At 40.7% G+C, this 23,486-nt stretch overlaps 2 protein-coding genes and 2 long non-coding RNA genes across 4 annotated transcripts in view; all 4 read right to left on the reverse strand.

Moving 5' to 3' along the window:
- The window catches only part of anos1a (anosmin 1a), a 115,573-nt gene that overhangs the window by 42,639 nt on the left and 49,448 nt on the right, over positions 1 to 23,486 (reverse strand). The gene's annotated exons all lie outside the window — the stretch shown is intronic.
- On the reverse strand, positions 818 to 1,398 carry LOC119483865. Its single transcript, XR_005205823.1, has 2 exons — positions 1,244 to 1,398; positions 818 to 895 (listed from the first exon to the last, which is right to left on the reverse strand). It is a non-coding gene; the product is annotated as an uncharacterized LOC119483865 (long non-coding RNA).
- LOC119483858 lies at positions 3,872 to 6,790 on the reverse strand. The gene is made up of 2 exons (XR_005205816.1): positions 6,731 to 6,790; positions 3,872 to 4,434 (listed from the first exon to the last, which is right to left on the reverse strand). It is a non-coding gene; the product is annotated as an uncharacterized LOC119483858 (long non-coding RNA).
- LOC119483799 lies at positions 19,532 to 21,225 on the reverse strand. Its single transcript, XM_037762288.1, has 2 exons — positions 20,005 to 21,225; positions 19,532 to 19,964 (listed from the first exon to the last, which is right to left on the reverse strand). The coding sequence occupies exons 1-2, from the start codon at positions 21,221 to 21,223 to the stop codon at positions 19,921 to 19,923; spliced, it is 1,263 nt and encodes a 420-aa protein (XP_037618216.1). The 5' UTR covers positions 21,224 to 21,225; the 3' UTR covers positions 19,532 to 19,920.

Genomic DNA, 23,486 nt, shown 5'->3' on the forward strand with positions numbered 1-23,486 from the left:
GTGGAGGGTCCGCCATTTTAAGTCATATTATAGTATGTCGAAAAAATATAATAGTATATTATGTCGAAAAAAAGTCATAGTGTGTCGGAAAATTTAAAAAAAGTTATAGTATAGTAAATTGTGTTAGCTCACCTGGAAGAACAGATTCCCCGAATACTCAGGTTGAGTCCTCATTGCAGCAGGTTCGAATCCGACCTGTGGCCTCTTTTCTGTATATCGTCCTCTCTCTCTCCCTTTTACTAACTCATGAAGACAAAAAGACAAAAATCGTTAAGAAAAAAAAAAAAAAAAAGTCACAGTATAGTATGTTTAAAAAATAAAAAAATCATAGTATAATATGTCAAAAACAGTCATAGTATAGTATGATGAAAAAATAAAAATAAATTCCTATTATGGTATGGTATGTTGTGTTAGCTCACCTGGTAGAGCAGGCGTCCCATGTACCAAGGATGAGTCCTTACCACAGTGAGATTGAATCCAACCAGTGGCTCCTTTTATAGTATGTCGGAAAAAATTAAATAAAGTCCTAGTATATATAGTATTTTGAAAAAAAGTCATAGTATAGTATGTTGAAAAATGTCACTTAATAGAAATCTCTGTAGGCTATTATGTATTATTTATATTTGAAACAATCATGCATACTTAACAGTGTTTTCTTCTCCCTGACGCTTGGCCATTGTTCCATTAGCTCTTTATTCACTCTTTACTTTATTAGCATCAATGTGTGCACAGGTAATGTTCAGATGTTGTGATATGGTTTGCTAGAGGTAATGTTCTGCAACTGCATCATTCCAAAGGGATATTCACTCTAAAAAACTCGGAGATTAAATCTTTCTTTATTTGCAAATAGCCAGTAACATACAGTATATACAGAAGCTTACACCTTTGCAGAAATCTCCCAAGTGTTGCCTTTCTTATCATACCAAGATTATTCATATGTAGTTGCAGAGATATTCTCTTCATTTTGGGAATGTCATTTTCAAGCAGGGGCCTGAGCCAGAAGGTTACCGTCTCCTCATCGCTCAATGCAGATGTGATGTTTTCAACTCTTCCTGCTTCATGTACGTCATGTACAAAGACAAGATGGCTTCTTGTCTCAGAATAGTGACTGAAGCTGCATGGACTACAAAACAATATGGCTGACCATGTAAAACTAATAACAGCGTGCAGGGTGTGACGCCCGTTCAGGTCGTCAAATACTGCCGCTCTGTCACGCCCTCGTGTTGTGATTGGCTAGTACTACACAGTGCTATGATTGGCGAATTATCTGGCAATAGCAATGTGCTTTCTTATGCTGTGACAAGATGGACAAGAGTGTGTGGACGAAGCCATGAAGTTGTTCATGTTTACTCATTTAGCGGCTGGCTAGTTAGCTAGCTAGCTAATTCCACCATGCTTTCATGCTACACTGGTAACAGAAAATGAGCAAAACAAAGTTGTCACTCAAATGGTGATGAGCTTTCCTACACTGTGACAAGTGTGTGTGTTGTTCAAATTTGACTAATGTAGTGGCTGGCTAGTTAGCTTGCTAATTCCATTTAAATGCTAAACTGTTTGAATTGAGTGCACATGGGAGAAGTTTGCCTCTGTCAGAAACCTCTTCAGGTTTAGGCAGCAACTCTACTTGGTTAGGTTTAGGAAAAGATAATGGTTTGGGTTCAAATAAACCCTTTCTGGCAGAAAGCCCTGAAGGCAAAGACTTCTCCCGTGTGCAAAATGAGCCGAACAGTCGAGGCAGAGGCAACGAATACTAGCCAATCACAGCACAGTAGGGCGGGACGAGGCCCAACACTGGGAAAAAAATAATGTGTGGCACACGCCGTGCAGAGAGGACAAGATGAAGCCTGACCTTCAGCTGCATTCGTTAAAAATCCGGCAATAAGGCACCTTCCTGCAGGGTTGTGCGGAGGCGTGTTTATTGGTGCTTTAGAACGTTAAAGCCGTGAAACAATCAGAAAATAATGTTTATTTCTCCGATTCACTGCTTTGCTTTCACTAACGGAGCTCCCTCTCTTCATTCACTCTATAGATTGCATTTTTCATCATTTTAAATAAAGTAAATTATGATTACATTTAATTTTTTAACAACATTCCACCAGGAGCTACAGAACACGGTGGTGATAACGGCGACTCAACATTGATTTCTGAAGGGAAAAGCTCCACAGGTTGACTTCATGTGTCTGTGTTGAGCCATGTTATGTGAAAACTAGCAGGGTGACACATATACACGTGGACAGAATTGTTGGTACCCTTCCATTAAAGAAAGAAAAACCCACAATGGTCACTGAAATAACTTGAAACTGACAAAAGTAATAATAAATAAAAATTCACTGAAAATGAATAAATGAAAATCAGACATTGCTTTTGAATTGTGGTTCAACAGAATCATTTTAAAAAACAAACTAATGAAACTGGCCAGGACAAAAATGATGGTACCTCTAGAAAAGATGTAAAATAATTTGACCATAGGGACATGTTAAACTAAGGTGTGTCCTGTAATTAGCATCACAGGTATCTTCAAACTTGTAATCAGTCAGTCTGCCTATTTAAAGGGTGAAAAGTAGTCACTGTGCTGGTTGGTATCATGGTGTGTACCACACTGAACATGGACCACAGAAAGCTAAGGAGAGAGTTGTCTCAGGAGATTAGAAGGACAATTATAGACCTTCATGTTAAAGGTAAAGGCTATAAGACCATCTCCAAGCAGCTTGATGTTCCTGTGACTACAGTTGCACATATTATTCAGAAGTTTAAGGTCCATGGGACTGTAGCCAACCTCCCTGGACGTAGCCGCAAGAGGAAAATTGATGGCAAATTGAAGAGACGGATAATACGAATGGTAACCAAAGAGCCCAGAACAACTTCCAAAGAGATTAGAGGTGAACTCCAAGGTCAAGGTACATCAGTGTCAGATCGCACCATCCGTCGCTGTTTGAGCCAAAGTGGACTTAATGGAAGACGACCGAGGAGGACGCAAATCATAAAAAAGCGAGACTGGAATTTGCCAAAATGCATATTGACAAGCCACAAAGCTTCTGGGAGAATGTCCTTTGGACAGATGAGACAAAACTGGAGCTTTTTGGCAAGTCACATCAGCTCTATGTTCACAGACGCAAAAATGAAGCATTCAAAGAAAAGAACACTGTACCTAATGTGAAACATGGAGGAGGCTCGGTTATGTTCTGGGGCTGCTTTGCTGCATCTGGCACAGGGTGTCTTGAATCTGTGCAGGGTACAATGAAATCTCAAGACTATCAAGGCATTCTGGAGCGAAATGTGCTGCCCAGTGTCAGAAAGCTTGGTCTCAGTTGCAGGTCATGGGTCCTCAAACAGGATAATGACCCAAAACACAGCTAAAAACACCCAAGAATGACTAAGAACAAAACATTGGACTATTCTGAAGTGGCCTTCTATGAGCCCTGATCTAAATCCTATTGAACATCTGTAGAAGGAGCTGAAACATGCAGTCTGGAGAAGGCACCCTTCAAACCTGAGACAGCTGGAGCAGTTTGCTGTGGGCCAAAATACCTGTCGACAGGTGCAGAAGTCTCATTGAGAGTTACAGAAATCGCTTGATTGCAGTGATTGCCTCAAAAGGTTGTGCAACAAAATATTAAGTTAAGGGTACCATCATTTTTGTCCAGGCCAGTTTCATTAGTTTGTTTTTTAAAATGATTCTGTTGAACCACAATTCAAAAGCAATGTCTGATTTTCATTAGTTCATTTTCAGTAAATTTTTATTTATTATTACTTTTGTCAGTTTCAAGTTATTTCAGTGACCATTGTGGGTTTTTCTTTCTTTAACGGAAGGGTACCAACAATTTTGTCCACGTGTGTACCTCTGTAATAAACTAAAAAAATATATATATTTTTTTGTTTTACATCAAACATCACATACAAAAGACAATATTAAGGAGCTGACTTTCCACCAAAATCCAGACATAATCTGTTTGTAGTTAGTTGAGAAACTGAAGCCTCAGGTTCAGGTTTTATCTACTTCTTTCTGTTTGTTACAAGCATAATGTTATAATATGAAAAAAGGCTGGTATTGGTATATATATTGTATATGGTATATATATATTTAGTAGTATGTGGAAATTAACTGCAGAACTCCATCGTTCCACAGGGTGGAGCTGCAACAGAAAGCAAAGCAGAAACATCTATTTAAATGTGTTAATCTACAGTTCTGTTGTCATAAACAGAACTGATCTGCAGAGGCACTTTGGGTTCAGAATATATGAATGAATGAAGACAAAGTGAAACCCAGGTCCAGGTGGAGGAGGTGGTTGAGTGTGGAGCAGAAGGAGTGGAGGAGTCTCAGTGTGTCTGCAGAGACTGTGCAGAAGGACAGAGTCCAGATACACTGATGATACTCTGTCAGGTCCAGAGGAACACACAGGGATGATGGTGGTTAGAGATCAATACCCCTCCCATCTGATGAGAGAAGAAGAAGACAACAGAAGTCATCCATCAGTGTTTACAGAGACTCCCTTCATCAGCTGTCAGTCAGCATCCAGTATAAAGAGCAGAAGGGACTTCAGTCTGTGTAGCGTAGCCAGCTTCCTTTCAGCTCTCATGTTAACGTATTGGAGTGAACACACTGAGCTCAGAGCTCCCAGACCAGAGGCCTGTACTACGAAGCCAGTCCAACACACCCAGGGTATCTTCACCTTATCTGGTTTAACTAACCCCTCAACCAAGATCCCGCTAAGCGGTCCTACGACAGCTGTTATCAACTTGGTAAGTCAACCCAGGGTTTCTCAGTCTGGCTATGAGCGCGTTCACATAGAAGGGGCGGGGTTTGTAGCACATGACCAATCACAGACATGGACCAGTCTACGGTCAGCAGAGCGGCATACTTTACAAACGCATATTAGAAAAGTTAAACACATAATCCAGACTAAAATTAACACAGTTTAAACTGCCAGATGCAGGAAGGACAGCTGACAAAAAAATCACTGACTATGTGAATGTGTAAATAAACAGACTTTTAATATCACGATAGATCTGACTAGAACTAATTACACGTGTGTTCCATTAAATCAATGTGTTGATTAGATGTGTTCTTATAGAATAGAATAGAAGATACTTTATTCATCTCCTGGAGGAATTATAATACTTTAGTCTTATTCTTTCAGCTCCAACCCCGGCGGTGTGAAACAGACTTAGGAGAAGGTAAATAATAAATCTATAAACATAATTCACAGCGGTAAGCAGGCTTACTTTCACTTCTTCTAATCACCCACAGCATACATAAAAGTATTGGTAGCAAACTAACCAAGGCAACACATTCAGTCTGAGGGACTGTAGGAGCACGACTCTGACGTGTCTCACAGCAACATACGGCTCAAGAAGCTGATTCAGATGAGTGACTATATGAATATCATATATGAATATATGATAAGAGATCATGTACTGATTTTGTGTTATTGTGGTTATATAAATGTCATTTATGTCCGTTTCACACCGCTGGGTTTGCAGCTGAGAGAAGAAGGCTACATTATTGTCATACAGGTCATAACAATACATGTGATCACATTAACTCAGCAGAGTACACAAAGTAGTTCTAGTCAGATCTCTGGTGCTCTAGACGGGGCAGTGATATTACAAGTCTGTTCATTTACACATTCACACAGTCGGTGACCTTTCTGCATGTGTCAGTTTAAACTGTGTTGCTTTTAGCCTGGATTATGTGTTCAAATTCTTTGTCTCTGTGTAATATTATCTTATGATCCACACAGTGGAAATAAACTGCTGAGAGTCCTGAGAGCATCATTACTGCAGAAACAGAGAGCTTTTCACTGCTCACTTTAATGATGGATTTACTGCTGCTAGGTTGGTTTCAGTCACATTTCAATGTTTCATCTACTTTTAAATATTACATGACAAATATGTAAATATTAGGGCTGTCAATCCATTCAAATATTTAGTCGTGATTAATCGCATGATTGTCCATAGTTAATCGTGATTAATCTCAAATTAATCGCACATTTTACAACCTAAAAATCACAAGTTGCGTTAAAGTAATTAGTGGTGTTAAAACGAACTAGCGTTAACTCGTTATTATTGCGTTAACTTTGACAGCCCGACTAAATATGGAGTCTTTTTGGACAAGGAGATCAAACAGAGCGTTTCAGACAGAGGGTGTAAAGAGGTGCTGCAGCACAGCCGCTAGAAGAAAAGTAAAGTGTTTTTTGAACATTAAAGCATGTAAACATGTTCTAGTAGAAACCCAAAATACAAGTATGAACCTGAACATCAGCCTGATAGGTCCTCTTTAAAGGTCCTACATGTTCATACACAGACTGAACAGTAAAACCTCAGCTGTGATTACTGGACTTCAGCAGAGGTTCTGGTCTGTATAAAGACCACATGGTTACTAAATGTAACCATGGTTCTATGATGGTTCTATCTCTCAATGAGAGAACACACACTTTCTGATCAGATTTGATGGTACGACAGTTTGATGGATGAGGACCACTGTCTCTATACATGATGTGATGCTGTCAGCTGTAATCCAGCTTTATTTCCTGGAGACATGAACACAACAACAACATCTTCTTCACATCGACTCAAACACATGATCACAACAAGCTTCTGGCTGATCTGATTGGTTGACTGTTCTCTCTCTCTCTCTGTGTCACTGTTCTCCTCTCACAGCTTAACGGAGGAAACACATCACAACAATACTGCTGAAACCAGCATGGACCGACTCCGACGGTCTACTGACCTCAGAGTCTCCAGTCTACAGTGTGGACTCTCCACAAGATCAGACAGCTGCTTCACATCTGAATCCTTCAGGTTGTTGTAGCTCAGATCCAGCTCTCTCAGATGGGAGGGGTTGGACTTCAGAGCTGAGGCCAGAGAAGCACAGCTGATCTCTGACAAACTGCAGTCCATCAATCTGAATAAAGAATAAATGATGAAGATAAAAATCACTTTATAATCCAGTCAGATGTGTTCAGGTTTTAAATGTGTAGCTCAACATCACTATGTCCTAATCAATGATCTTTTCCCTAAAATGAGTAGAGTGACTTTGTCATTGTGTTATTGTGGATCATCATAATGTCAGCCTTCTACAGACATCATCCAAATGTCACCACAACATTCATACACCTGTTCATGTCAACACACATCAATAACATGCTGCTGATCTCTGTGTTCATCTATGTGTGTGTGCTGAAGGATCAATATCGATGATCAGACATTATTTGTGGAACATGTTGAAACAATCAGAAACCAGAGAAATATTTCTACTTCATGAAGTAAACTTGATCAATTCAGAACAAATATTCAGGGTTCCTACACATTTTACATTTTACATTCCAGACTTTTCCAGACTTCTCTGTAGATTTTTCAGACCATATTTGACTTTGTGACTCGGGGTTCAGAGGACGCTGTTACAAGACTACAGCCCCCCCCCCCCCCACCATGGTTGAGATGTCAAACCATTTTCCTCAAAGTTTGCATCCAGCTCTCTTTTCCCCATTTGGAATTGTTAACCAACCAGGCTTTGTGTTTGGGATCATCAAGCCAGCCCTCAGAACACTTTACTCATCGTGGTCGTTCAGTCTACAGTCCTACAGAGAAAGCTGGACGACGTTCTGCTGTCAAACATCCTGCTCTAGGTGAATCACAATGATGCCGCCCCTCTATTAGCACCAGGGACAGACTGGGACACAAACCCATCCCAGGACTTTGAGACGGAGAGGTGTCTTATGTGAGCGGCCGGAGGGCGCGAGACGAAACATTGTGGGTTAGTAATTTTACCACTAATAGAGTTTTAGTGGTATAAAGAGAATGTGATGATGATGATGAAGACCTTCAAGACTCTTCATCGTGGATGACACCTCCTCAGTTTGTATCAGCACGTCATCACTGAATCAAAACCAGACCGGCCAGCTGGAACACTGGTCACAGTTCATCACGTTCATGATGTAAATGACTGAGCCAATCAGATTTCAGCCAGAACGAGGATCAGTCCAAATTAGGAGGGGCCGCTCGTCCCCCCCCTCAATATGTAAAGTATTAGATTGTCCCAGTCTGACAGGCAGCGTTCTGCTCTGTGCCGTCTGCCTGCAGTTACCGGTTACTTTTTATTATTATATTATTATTGTTATGTTGCTCATGATGAATAGTTGGCCCATATTTGGCTGCCAAAGTGCCGCCCTAGGCGGTTGCCTAGTTGGCCTCTATGGAGGCGCCGGCCCTGGCTGTGACGTTCAGGCGTAGAGGCAGCTCTGTAGGAGTGTGCGTTCAGTCAGAGCCTACTTCCTGTGCTGCTTTCAACGACATCAAGCTCTCTCTGGCCCGCGCTCTCTCACACAGTAGTAAACATTGTGGCTGCACCGGCTGCTCTAAACACCATGAAAAACACTCTGCTTGTATGATCTATTTATTTTTAGAAATTCTGAATTTGATATCTTAGAAAGCAGAATAGGGGCAACAGTCTGGAAACAGACATGTTTTTCCATTCTCTCTTTTCTTTTTTCCATACTCATCCAGACCTGGAAATTACTAAAATCAAATTCCATACTTCTCCATACTGCGTAGGAACCCTGAATATTAGTTGAGAGGATCTTCTGTATCCAGATGTGACCATTTACCAACAATGATAAACATTCATTTACTTTAACAACTAACAGTGGACATTTTCTACACTTTCTTTAAGAAACACAAGTCTTTTGTGACTGCAGACTAGATTTAGTTCAAGAAACATGAAAATATGAAGAAAAGGACATTAACAACTTTATGGATGTAAGTTATGTTTGTACATAAATCAGGTTCAATTGTTAATTCAACATATAAGATCTCTAATAGTAACAGAGAGTCAGTGAACTGACCTCAGAGTCTCCAGTCTACAGTGTGGACTCTCCAGAAAACCACACAGGACCTTCACTCCTGAATCCTCCAGGTCGTTGGAGCTCAGATCCAGCTCTCTCAGATGGGAGGGGTTGGACTTCAGAGCTGAGGCCAGAGAAGCACAGCTGATCTCTGACAACCTGCAGCGCCTCAATCTGAATAAAGAATAAATGATGAAGATAAAAATCACTTTATAATCCAGTCAGATGTGTTCAGGTTTTAAATGTGTAGCTCAACATCACTATGTCCTAATCAATGATCTTTTCCCTAAAATGAGTAGAGTGACTTTGTCATTGTGTTATTGTGGATCATCATAATGTCAGCCTTCTACAGACATCATCCAAATGTCACCACAACATTCATACACCTGTTCATGTCAACACACATCAATAACATGCTGCTGATCTCAGTCAAGTCTGGAATTAGAGGATCAATATCAAATCAGACTTGTTGGACTTCATTACTTCATTTATTACATGGCCTTCTTCTCACTGTATCTGCTAGCCTAGCAGGTTTATGTCATTTACAGGAAAGGTCCACATTTGTTCAAGTGTGTCTGTAAACAACAGCCACATGTCATATGTACATTAAAAGAGTTATTGGTGGCAGTAATCATTCCTCCTGTGAAGTGGTCCCTTCATAACACAACTACACTGTAAGAAATGACTTCACAAGTTCAAGTGAAACTAATATGAAGATTCAGCAGTCTGAGTCGACAAATCAAAGTTACACACTGTTTAGTACCAAATTCCCTCTTTGAGTTCCAACCATGTAAAACTAGCTCGTCGGGAAGGAGGTTAAATAACGCTCCAAACTTACTCTAAAGTTTGGCGAGGAAAAACTGTCATGGGCATCTTCAAAGGGGCCCTTTGACCTCTGACCTCCAGATATGTGAATGTAAATGGGTTCTATGGGTACCCACGAGTCTCCCCTTTACAGACATGCCCACTTTATGATAATAACATGCAGTTTGGGGCAAGTCATAGTCAAGTCAGCACACTGACACACTGACAGCTGTTGTTGCCTGATGGGCTGCAGTTTGCCATGTTATGATTGGAGCATATTGTTTTATGCTAAATGCAGTACCTGTGAGGGTTTCTGGACAATATCTGTCATTGTTTTGTGTTGTTAATTGATTTACAATAATAAATATATACATACATTTACATAAATCATATTAGTCCACTCCCATGTTGATAAGAATATTAAATACTTGACAGATCTCCCTTTAAGGTTCATTTAGAACAGATACAAAAATTGTGAATAATTTGCGATTAATTGTGATTAAATATTTGAATGGATTGACAGCCCTAGTAATATCGTGTTGTGTTGTAAGTGTCATCTCTTCCTGGTTTTAAAGGCTACATTACAGTAAAGTGATGTCATTCTCTGAACTTACCAGACTGTTCTAGCTGTTCTATTATTGGTCATTTACACAAAAAAATATTATGATATTTGATTTTCTCCAAGTCACCCAGCCCTAATACATCTAACTCAGACTGCTGAAGCCTCTGATTAGTTTAAGATCAACTTTACAGGTCATTTTACACAGAACAAGACTGTGGATTTAGTCCTCATCTCGTAACACTCAGGTTATACGGGGGTTGCTTCACAGACAGAAGGAATGATGACAGACATCAATAACTCTTTGAATGTACATATGAACATGTGAGTATTGTATTCAGATAGACTTGAACAAAATATGAACCTGCAAAGATGTTTCTGATGCAGAATATTTATTTGGTTTTTGCTTCAAATAATTAGACAATGCTGACATGAAAACAGATCACAGTTAGATCTGCTGTCAAAAAGAACGTGGGAATAACTTAGAACCATAGAGACCTCTGATTAGATGGTGTCGTTCATAATCATCACTTGTGTGCCTTTAAGTTGGTGCAATACGTGTTTGTTGAAGAGTGCTGCACCTTTAGACATGTTCAAATAGAGCGCTACAGGAATGAGTCCTAAAACCCAGAAATGAATTAGCATTTTAGCACTTCCTGTTCCCTCGTCTGGAAGTCAATGGGTTTTTAGTTAGATGCCTGAAATAAGGTCTGTGGTTAAAGGTCCAGTGTGTAGGATCTGGAGGTATCTAGTGGTGAGGTGAGGAGATTACAACCAACTGAAGCCTCTCCTGTGTGCCAAGCCTGTTGGAGAGCTACGGTGGCCGACGTGAAAACGTGAATGTCCCTCTCTAGAGCCATCTGGAGCAGAGCCAGTGTGTAGAGAGTGTGTGTACAAACTACATAAACTACAGTCAGTGAACTGACCTCAGAGTCTCCAGTCTACAGTTTGGACTCTTCAGTCCAGCGAAAAGCGGTTTCACTCCTGAATCATACAGGTCGTTTAGCCTCAGGTCCAGCTCTCTCAGATGGGAGGGGTTGGACTTCAGAGCTGAGGCCACAACTTCACAGTGAGTATCTGAGAGTCTACAGTCAGAAAGTCTGTGATGACACAAAAATTACAAAATACATTATTATGAAAGAGGACAGTTTATATTTACTTCATGCATTTGATGACTAAACAGTTTGATATAAACTTCTTTAATCAACATTTACTCCTCACATCAGTGGTTCAGCTAATCTTATCTCACTGTTTGACATGAAACAATAATTCTCATCACTCTCTCTCAAACCTGCAGACTTTTAATCTTTGTTTTTCTTTAATCTTGCAGATGAAGAGAGAGAACATGTAGTTACATTGAGGCTTCCCTAATGTCCAGTCTGTCAGTGTGATCTGATCCCAGGTCTGTCTCCACAAAGTTAGCATGAGGCCTTCTTGATTAGAAAAGCATTTTTAAAACTCAGTGAATAAGTAATAATAATACAGTTGATAAAGATGACCTCTCTTTGCTAGCTACCTGCTGCTTTCAGGTTCACGTCCATAAATGGGAAAATTAAACAAATCGCGTGATAATATTAGACCTGTACATAATTAAACATTCATATAACTAGATATTTTGATGACTGCATGGCGTTTTGTCATTAACACTCTTTTCTGAGCATCAAACGTATTCAGCTCACAAACACAATGAATGAACCAATGAGGTTGCATTATTTACAACATAATGACATCAGAAAGATGATATCAGTGTATCAGCATTAAAAACATAACACTGATCTTTGGTTTGTATAAGATCTCTTAAAAAGTCTGAATTCTACCATTCTGCTGTTATATATTCATCAGACTGCTGTTATTGGTGGAAGCTGTGTATTTCCTGTTACTACTCTTCTCTACAGCAACAAGAGAGAGAAACACCAGAGTTTCCTTCTGTGAGTAACAGAATAAAAGGAAAGACTTCAAAACAAGATGATGGAACACAACTTGAATTCATTAGCAATAAAATGCACCATTGCTCGATTCAACACACTCAGGGGTTTTACAACGACTATCTTTGTCTCGTATGACCAGTAGTTTACGGTGGCTAATGCTAGAGTTGGGTCGATTTTCGGTTTTGCCGGTCCGGTCCGGTGTACGAGCTTAAACCGGTTTGATTTTATGCTAACGACACGTTCTGGCAAATTAAAAAGTAGCCGACATCAACAACCTGTGCCGACAGAGTCACAGTGCTAAATCCAGCCTGTATTGCATTACTAATAAGCAATATGACAACGTGATTAACGTAATATTATGATATAATGTTGGTGTATAAACAAGAAGAGGTTTGTTTACTAGGAAGTTCATGTGTTTTTTGGGGTGATGAGACGAGACATGGCAGAGCTGGTCTCAAAGAAAACTAAAACTACAGCAACATGGCAACAGTTTGGATTTGAAGCCAACGAAAGAGATGAGCCCAAAAACACACGAGGTAAGGTGTAATGTGGTGCAAGGCCTATTGAAAGCAAACCCCAGCACCAGGACTCTGATCCCAGGACCGCCCCGACTCCCCGCCGGATCAGCAAACGTTCTGTTGCTGCCGTTACACCGGTTAGACCCAGCGCTCCACCAGACAGCTGATCTTTTGTTTTTTTCATTTGTTTTACCAGGTTCACATGTCGTCTCCATCACCCAAAAACATAAATAAGAAAAAACTGTCAAATGTAACAATTATTAGAAATAAATAGAATAAGTGTTCATTAACTTGACAGCTAGAAACACAAACTACTGAAACATTTTGAACTCAACATTTGAAACAGCTCAAGAACATCTGTGACAAAATACAAATACATATTTATGTAATAAACACGTGGAACATTTATAAGAATATTATATTTTAAGAATAATTCATAGTGTGTATATTTGAAGAACTAAACTACTAATCTACACTGATCTATAAAGTTAATCACATCTGGACTTACACAGCTTTTCTGCAGTTCCTCACAGCTGGAATCAGTCTCCATCGTCCCTCGTCTAATGTGTTGTACTTGTTCAGGTCCAACTCATCCAGAACCTCCTCTGACATCTGCAGCATGTAGGCCAGAGCTGAGCAGTGGATCACAGAGAGTTCCTTCTTTGATCTGTTCTCTGACTTCAGGAACTCTTGGATGTCCTGATGTACCGAGTGGTCGTTCATCTCCGTCAGACAGTGGAAGATGTTGATGCTTCTGTCAGGAGAGGTTTTGGTATCATATGTGTTCATCTCTTTCAGGTTGTTGATGGCTCTCTGGATGATTTCTGGACTGTTGTCTGTCTGACCCAGCAGACCTCCTAAGAGTCTCTGGTTGGACTCCAGAGAGAGGCCATGAAGGAAGCGAACAAACAGGTCCAGGTGGCCATTTTTACTCCTCAGGGATTTCTCCATGGCTCTCTTCAGGAAGTCCTCCAGGGTTGAATGACCATATATTTTTCCCAGGAAGTCCTCCAGTACCTCTGTGTTGCTGTCTGTGTTGCTGTTTGTGTAACAGTGGAACATGTAGACTGCAGCCAGAAACTCCTGAATGCTCAGGTGAACAAAGCAGTAGACTGTTTTCTGGAAGATCACACACTCTCTTTTGAAGATCTCTGTACAAACTCCTGAGTACACCGAGGCCTCTGTGACATCCAGACCACACCGCTCCAGGTCTTCTTGGTAGAACATGATGTTTCCTTTCTCCAGCTGTTCAAACGCCAGCCTCCCCAGCTTCAGAAGAACTTCCCCGTCAGCCTCCGTCAGCTCCTGTGGACTCGTCTCATGTCCCTCACCGTACTTCTGCTTCTTCCTCTTTGTCTGAACCAACAGGAAGTGTGAGTACATGTCAGTCAGGGTCTTGGGCAGCTCTCCTCTCTGGTCTGTAGTCAACATGTGGTCCAGAACTGTAGCAGTGATCCAGCAGAAGACTGGGATTAGACACATGATGTGGAGGCTCCTGGATGTCTTGATGTGTGAGATGATTCTGCTGGACAGCTCTTCATCACTGACTCTCCTCCTGAAGTACTCCTCCTTCTGGGCGTCAGTGAAGCCTCGTACTTCTGTTACCCTGTCAACACATGCAGGAGGGATCTGATTGGCCACTGCAGGTCGGGAAGTTATCCAGACGAGAGCTGAGGGAAGCAGATTCCCCTGGATGAGGTTTGTCAACAGCACGTTGACTGATGACTTCTGGGTGACATCAGACACAACCTCACTTGTTCTTGAAATCCAGTGAAAGTCTGCTTTCATCCAGGCCGTCAAAGATGAACAGAACTTTACAGTACAGCGAGCTTCTCTGCTGTGACCTTCTGTAATGTTGGATGGAAAACATGGAGCAGCATGAGAAGACTGTACTGCTCATCTCTGATCAAGTTCAGCTCCCTGAACGAGAGCAGAACCACCAGACTGACATCTTGGTTCTCCAAGCCCTCTGCCCAGTCCAGAGTGAACTTCTGCACTGAGAAGGTTTTTCCAACGCCAGCGACGCCGTTCGTCAGAACGACTCTGATGTGTCCCTGTTGGTCAGGTAAGGCTTTAAAGATGTCCTGGCACTTGATTGGAGTGTCATGGAGGCTCTTCTTCTTGGAAGCTGTCTCAAGCTGCCTCACCTCATGTTGGGTATTAACCTCTTCACTCTGTCCCTCTGTGATGTAGAGCTCAGTGTAGATCCTGTTGAGGAGGGTTCCACTTCCTGTTTCATCAGTTCCTTCAGTCACACATTCACATCTCCTCCTCAGACTGATCTTATGTTCATCTACAACCTCCTGCAGACCTCTATCTGCTGAAAGAGAGAGACAAGTTTGAGAGAAAACAAAGAAACTTATTATTTTCATTGTCAATATGAAAATGATCAACATAACAACCAATAAAGAAGTAAAGGTTATAAAGTCATCATCCCTTCTTGAAGTCAAAAATAACATTAAAATGATTCTTACATTTATTTTATTAGTTTTTCAACGTGTCGCTCTGCAGGACCAGACGTGTGTTTGTAAGTTAGAGAAGGAGACTGTAGCAGGAAAGCTAATGTGGACTGTTGTTCAAAGTCTGTGGCTCCTGTTCAGTTCAATTCAATTAATTTTTATATATCATCAAATCATAACAGAAGTTATCTTAAGACGCTTTTCATATAGAGCAGGTCTAGACCGTACTCTATCATTTAGAGACCCAACAAGAGCATGAGCATGCATTGTTATACGACAATGACAAGAAAAAAGTCCCCTTTCATCAGTGTGACTGTCTGTCTGTGATAGAACAGTGATGTTGTTGCTTCATACAGAGTTTAATAGTTCTCCATCCTCATCTATGCAGATGGAAAACAAACAGCATTCTGATTGGTTAAAGCAAAGACGGAGTGCTATCATCAAAATATAAATGTATTCCTTCTGGGTTCAGATTTTCTCTCAAAGGAGAACAAAGGAAGTGATGCAGAGCAGATATGTATGATGGAGAAGATCTTAAACGTTGTCACAACAATAGTCAGTGTATTAAGACAACAAGTCCTGTTTCCAGACATGAAGACATCAGCAGACACATCTACAGTCTTACTTTGTACAGTGCTGGTCTGACTGGCTGTCTGAGGTCCAGGTCTTGTTCTGGATCTGGACATCAGCTCGTCCACAGAAGCAGGACTCCTCTTCTTCTCGCTGTGGAGACATTACTTTAGAACTAAAATGATATGTATGATGGAGAAGATCTTAAATGGATTACTCCGTTCCAGTGGACAGCACCTGCATAAACTAGAACTACTGGAGAACTAAAGAAGTCAGAAAGGTCTGACACAGTTTCCCTGTCTTAGAAGTGTTTATTGTTAACACATAAAATACATTCAGGAAGTGACATTCATATCACCACTGACAGGCAGTTACTGTTTACAGTGATGACGCTGCCACCTTGTGGTTTCCTGGCGTGTCCTCTCAATATGAGCGTGCATGAGCAAGTTGCAGTATTTTTTCCATCATGATATTCAGCCTCCAGAATAATATCAATGTTTTAAAAATGTCCTCTTTAATACAAACTCATCATTTTCTGCAGCTACTTCACAGTAAAGGTCCTCCATTAAAGAGAGCTGATTATGTCCTTTACTGATTCACAGTCACTTTGGGCAGCTTAGCTTGAGTTAGTTAGGTTTGAACTGAGGTTAGAAGTGGTCTAAATATTGAGGTAGACCAGCGGTCTAAGACACACATCATGTAACACTGGTGTCCTGGTGTTCCTTTTTTAATGTCAATATGTTTTCCGCCACTTTCTACTGTCAACTATCAAATGAAGGCATGAATTCAAATATTGTAAAAAACAGAAGTGGTACAAATCTACATTTGACCATTTCATGAACTTTGTTTTGTCAGCAGATAGTTTAACACCAGAGATGTTTGTTCTTGACCTTCAGAAACAAGATGTGGTGCAGAGAATCTAAGCTCAAAGGTCCACTGACAAATAGTCCAAAGCTTTCAACTGAAAGCTCTGAATCAATAGTAAGTGGACCTTTGAGCACTTCTTTCACTATATCTTACATATGTAGTGAAAGAACAAACTCAAACCATCAACACATAGAATCAAGGTGAGCAAATAGTTTCTACAAATGCTTTTTCACCTCATGTTGCACAGTTATGATGTGCACTGATTCAAAATGACACCCAGTAGGTCATAACAGCTGATTTTAGGAGAAGTCAAATAAACAAAACATTATGAGGACAAATATGAGAAAATTATTTAAACATTTGAAGCACATTCTTCCAGATTTTGAATCGTCGCAGATCTTTAGACCATTTCACAGCTGTAAAAGTAAACATTCCAGATGTGTCCCTGTTTATTTCCTGTTGCAGTGGATCTGAATGACATCAGCTGACAGGAAGTAAACATGGACCCTAAGCTGTGTAGCAATGACATTCTGTTGAACCGGCCTCTACAGCGACTTATCTGAATATTTTCTTGAAGTGTAAATTGTGAAATGGAGGTTCTCAGGTGTTTTGTTACAGAAATACAATCAGTAGTTTGTGACTATAAAACCCAGACTAAGATCCATCTTAGTTTGAAACAGTATCTGCACTAATAGTTCTGCATCAGGAATATAAATCTGTTAGCAGAACATTTAGTCTTCATCCTCAATGCATCATCATCCATCAGGTCAGCTTACAGTAGAAACAGTCTCTTACTTTGTGTCTGAGGGTCCAGGTTCATTACTGAAGAATGGAGGATTCCCCATGGACCAGTCACTCTTCATAGACAGACAGCTGGGTACTGGAGACTCTGCTCTCTGTCTGGACTGAACTCTGCAAACACCAAGATGATTTGATTCACATCACATGAATCCTTGATAAATTCTCTGATGACAAAGACATTTCAGTTTCTAAATACACAAACTACTGCTACTGTCAATAATGTGGTTTAAAGTTTGTATTAGTCCTCTTAGATTACAGCTGTTCTGGGTGACTGACAGCTGTCACAGATACGAAGAGGAAGAATGCACTAATTCATTCTCTTTGTGTCACCAACAGTGTGTTAAACTTCACTTAGTAAATACATTTTAGTAGAAATTTAATATACAAACACACAATCAACTAAATCATGGCATTGTCATGGCATCACTTTGTTTTATATCATCCTGTATCTTCCCAGACGGTGAAGAAGAGAGCGAGTGAGAGAGAGTCGGTGTGTTGAGCTAATTCTTGTCTCATTTGTGGGCTGATAAACAGTAAATTCATCTAAACTGGGTTGAAAAATGATGCAATCTGGTTGCCTTGGTGATGAGTTACAGCTGACTATTAACCACATCTCCATTCTCTGTTTGAGGAAGAACGTTAACCAAAACAGAGGAAGTAAAACTGGCTGGAGGGGGGGGGGGGGTTAATTCTCTTTGTGTCAAGAAAAGTTTGTTCAACTTCAGTTAGCAAATACATTTTAGTAGAAACTTTAAAATAGAAACACAAAATCAACAGAAAACATGGTATTGGTAGAGGAAAGTGAAAATGAGTCCTATAAATGAGTTAGTAGCAGCTCTCTTACTTTGACTCTGAGGGTCCAGCTTCATTACTGAAGAATAGAGGATCATCTTTAGACTGATCACTCTTCATAGACAGACAGCCAGAGACTAGAGACTCTGCTCTGTCCTCCTCTTCCTCCATACTATCACTCATCTTCGGATCTGAAGTCAGTCTGAGAGGTGAAACATTAACGCTGACTGTGACCATGTACAGGAAACAAGTTTGTACAAGAGTCACAAGACTGAGAGAACAGGAAGTAACACAACTGCGCACACGCACGCACGCACACGCACACCTTTAAATCTTAAATCCCTTTAAATGTTCTTGTCTTACAGCAGGTTTAATGAGGATTATTCAGCCAATCACGACTTTGTGTTCTCAGATGAATCAAACTGTTGAGTTCATTCTAACATTTCTCTCCTCTACAGTCCACAGGGAGGAAACTGACTCAGAGACTTTAACAGTAAACTAATAAAATGTTGGATTAACACTCACCCTGCTTCAGTCTTCAGTCGTCACCTCTCTGTGCCGTTGACACAACATGGAGTCTGAACTCTCTGAACCGGACTGAACACTTTCACGGTTCCCCCCCTGTACTCATGTACCTGAATCACCTGGTCAGTGTGGCTCCTCCCCTCTCTATTTACAGGAAATCAGCTGAGTTCATCTGTGACTGTGTGTGTTCACAGCGGTTCACAGCCATTTAACATGATGTGGTCATAAGAATCTCTCTTGGCTTGAACAGGCTGAATGAACCCTCTAAGACCCACAATAGACCAGTTTTAGTCTTTTTTAGGGTGGTCCAGGGGGTCTTTAGAGGGAGACAGCAGGTCAACAGTAGATGTCACATAGAAGTGGTGTACATCATCTGAAAGCTGGGAACCTGGAGATTAATTTGAGATGCAGCTCAGCACTGAGTGTCAAGTTGTTCTAGTCATTAATCAGAAATAAACATTAATTCATTGATTCATTAAAATAAATAGTGAAAGTGTATAAGGGTTTAGAACATTATGATAGAAGTATATGATGGTCATCCCCATACCAACAACCAGACAAAGCTAAATGTGTGGCTTCAACAACAGTGTGTTGAACATGCACCCCTGTAGTGGCTATCTTTAGTCTTCATACTTCTATCTTCGTCTTAACTTACTTTCTGTCATTAACCACACTTCAAGGACGACATCACAATGTTTTACGCGTTGAGTCGGCCCGGTAGCAACGCCAATGGCAACGCCAACGGCAACGGTAAAACAACCGTGTTGCTCCGCCGGAAACTCATTTATTTACCACTCCACCTTTTCACAATAAAAGTCATTTCAAAATAAAAGTCATAATATTCTCTCACATTTAACTAAAATATATTTCTCACTGAACTTCAGCAAATAATATTATCAAAACAATAAACATAAACTTGGCACTAGTAAATGGCGCTTACATTCCGGCCCCTAATTGTTACTGCTGAGGCATAACAATTACACATTAACACATTAAAGCGTCATGTAACTTAAAACTCAGGATTTATATGACTGACTCATTTAAACATGAACTTATATTCATCTCCTAAACAGTACATTTCAAATCCACCTTTAATTGAATACAAAATTTACTCAAATGCAGTATGTAGCATAAACCTCATGCTTTAAGCACAAGTATATCATACATGAAATATGAACAGCTACATTTGGTCATCCATTTCAAGCAACAGACATAACTTATCTGTTGGCCTTTCCAAAAGACTCGTTTTAGTTTTCACAAAAACACGTCTGACAAGTCCGTTTGAATCAGATATTGTCCTTTCAACTTTTGCCATCAACCAGGAGCTTCTTGGTGCACTGTCATCAACTATGAGGACGACATCTCCTGGTTTCAGATTTCTCCTGGGTACTAACCACTTCTGTCTTTCTTGCAAAAGCGGCAAGTACTCCTTTGTCCAACGCTTCCAAAAGATGTCAGACAGGTACTGCACCTGTTTCCACCTCCTCTTGACATACAGATCTTCCTTTTGAAATACTCCAGGTGGTAGCACTGGTTGTCTTTTAAGAAGAAGTATGTGGTTTGGTGTCAGCGCTTCTAGATCATCTGGATCATTTGAGACTCTTGTTATTGGCCTGCTATTGATAATTGCCTCAACTTCACATAACAATGTCTGGAGGCATTCATCGTCGAGGGGCTGCTGTTTCAGAGTCTGGTTAAGAATTTTTCTTACAGATCGTATCTGCCTCTCCCAAACGCCACCAAAATGTGAACCTGCTGGTGGGTTGAATATCCAGGTAATGTCTTTCTGGATGAGAATGTCTGAGATTTTTGATTGATTCCAACCTTTAATTGCTTCACGCATTTCTTTCTCTGCTCCCACCAGGTTTGTGCCATTATCTGATCTCATAACAGACACTTGGCCTCTCCTAGCAATAAATCTCCTAAATGCATTTATGCATGAGTCAGTGTCGAGTGAATGGGCAACTTCTATGTGAATTGCTCTAACAGTAAGACATGTGAACAATACACCATACCTCTTGACTCTACTCCGCCCACGCTTGACCTCAAAGGGTCCAAAAAAGTCTATTCCCACATTAGTGAATGGGGGCTTGTCAGGTATCAAACGATCTTGTGGTAGATTTGCCATTCTCTGTTCACCAGGTTTTGCTGAGATCCTTTTGCATGTGACACACTTAGACAGTATTTTCCTAATGGCAGAATCTGCTTGTGGAATCCAGAATCTCTCTCTCAGTCTGGATAGTGTATAATTCCTTCCACCATGTCCTGTTTCTTGGTGAATATGTCTGAGAATCAAAGTGGAAACATGATGACCTTTAGGAAGAATCACAGGATGCTTAGCATCTTCTGGCAATGCAGACTGATGCAACCTCCCTCCAACTCTTAAAATCCCATTTTGAAAAACAGGATCAAGCTTGACTATGTGACTGCTCCCTTTAAGCTTGTCACCTTTCTGAAGAGAAATAAGCTCATCACCAAAGCCTTGACTTTGACAAAACTTGATAATCTCAATTTCTCCCATTGCAACATCTTCAGCAGTGAGCAGAGATCCCTTCATGGTTGATCTGAACTTGTGCATTTTGCTTGTAACCATTTCAGTTTTCTTCTCATGACTCCAAGTGTCACTTGCCTGTGAGATGAGAAACTTACGATGTGTGCTCAGCTTATGAAGCAGTTGTTTGAATCTCATCATCCAGGAAACTGCCTTTTTTAGACAGTGCCACTCTGAATAGTGACAAATCAGCTTGTTAAGTGGGTTTTCATGCACATCTGTGGCATTCACACACATTGCTCCTTTAACTTCAACATCATCTGACTCTGCGCACCAGTTTACTCCTAAGACTCTTTCATCAGGTAACGCATCATGACTGAGATCCAAATCCTTAACCTCCTTAGCCCTTTCTGTTTCAGGTATAGTGGCAAGGACGGCTCTGCTATTGCTCATCCACTTTGTTAAATGGAATCCTCCACTCTCACACAGTGCTGTTAAGTCCTTGACCATAGCACACGCTTGGGTTTCATCTGATACTGACTGTAGACAATCATCTACATAAAAATTGTTCAGAACTGCTTTAACTGCAGCAGGTGTCATTTTGTCTTTAGCATCTTCAGCTGTCCTCCTCAGTGCAAAGTTGGCACAGCTGGGGGAGGAAGTCGCCCCAAACAAGTGCACAACCATCTTGTATTCTTGCAGAGGTTCGTTCAAGTCTCCATTCGGCCACCATAGGAAACGCAGAAGGTCACTGTCCTCTGGTGGTACTCTCACTTGGTGATACATAGCCTCTATGTCTGACATTAAGGCAATGTGGTCATGTCTGAATCTTGTCAACACTCCAACAACTGAGTTTGTTAAATCTGGACCTTCCAAAAGTTCTCCATTTAATGACTTGCCTTGATATGTTACTGCACAGTCAAAAACTACACGGAGCTTCCCTTTTTGGGGGTGGTACACCCCATGATGAGGTATGTACCAAACTCTCTCATCTTCAGACACAGTCTCTTCATTTGGTACTGGAACTGCGTAACCTTTAATCAACAGGTCAGACATGAAGCTTTGATATTCTCTGTGAAACTCCTTGTTTTTGGTAAGTTTCCTTTTCAGGTTTTCTGTTCTCTGCACAACTACACTGCGGTTGTTAGGCATTTTGACAGCCTTGTTTCTTAAAGGAAGACGTATACTGTAGTGTCCATCAACCACTTTAACTGTTTCATTAACAGAGTCCATAAACTGAATGTCTTCTTGTGACATTTCCTGTTTTTCTTCACTTGCCTTTTCTGGAAAATCGTGGTTGAATTGTTGCATCAGCATGTCTTCTACCCTTGCAATAGAGATGCGATTTACAGAAACACTTAGTCCACTTTCAGGTGGCGTAGTACAATCATCTCTCCTGAGAGGACCGTTGATGACCCATCCTAGGATTGTGCGAACTGCATATGGACCGTCATCCTCACTGTGAATGACCTCCCATGGCTCCATAGCCTTGTAAGCATCACATCCTATCAACAGTCCAATGTCTGCATCTATGTGTGGCAGCTCGATTCTCTGAAGGTGTGGCCACTGTTCCAAATCTTCCTGCATTGGAATGTTGTCTTTGGACACTGGAATGTCTTTGTGGGTGTAAATGTCAGGTAAGTCAACATAAATGTTCTCTTTCAAACCACACACCTCTAATCCTGAAAGATGGTAGCTTGACTCTAACTTTTCCTGACCCATTGTGCGAAGCAGAATTTGCGTTTTCTTGCCTTCAATCTCAAGCTGTCTCATCAGCTTCTCAGAGCAGAATGTGGCTTGGCTTCCATTATCCATGAATGCATAGGTCTCAATTATCTTGTTGCTTTTCTTTAACTTGACACACACTGGCACAATTGACAGAACACGACTGTCCTTTCCGGCCCCGGTAGCTCCACAAGTTCCACCTGAAATGTGTGTTGATTCATTAGTCGTAGTACTTTCAGTGGTGCTTTTCTGTCTGCTCTCAAATGCTTCCTTATCTTCCCTTGTGAAATGAAGCATGCTTGGATGTCTCTTAGAGCAGTGCTCACATGTAGCTCTTTTCTTACAGTCTTTACTCAAATGTCCTGGTGTCAAACATGCAAAGCATAGACCCTTTACTTTAAGAAACTGTAGTCTTTCCTTGTAAGGCTGGTTTCTGATTTTGTGGCATTCTGCCAAGGCATGTTGTTTTTCACAGTATACACATGGCTTGTGGAAGGCATTACTGGTGTAACATGAGAAATCTTTACTGTTTTCAGATGAACTTTCATTTGATGCTGGTGCTACACTTGTGGCAAATGCAGTCCCCTTTGGCCTAGGTGCTTGA

Source organism: Sebastes umbrosus, chromosome 24 (assembly GCF_015220745.1).
Source record: "Sebastes umbrosus isolate fSebUmb1 chromosome 24, fSebUmb1.pri, whole genome shotgun sequence".
In the NCBI taxonomy this organism is placed as follows: domain Eukaryota; kingdom Metazoa; phylum Chordata; class Actinopteri; order Perciformes; family Sebastidae; genus Sebastes; species Sebastes umbrosus.

Bases quoted from the DNA above. Each gene is read 5' to 3' on its own strand.
- LOC119483799 (XM_037762288.1), bottom strand. From the start codon at position 21,223: ATGAAGGGATCTCTGCTCACTGCTGAAGATGTTGCAATGGGAGAAATT. The intron at 19,965-20,004 runs GTGCACCAAGAA...AAAAGTTGAAAG, and splicing joins CGTCCTCATAGTTGATGACA to GACAATATCTGATTCAAACG.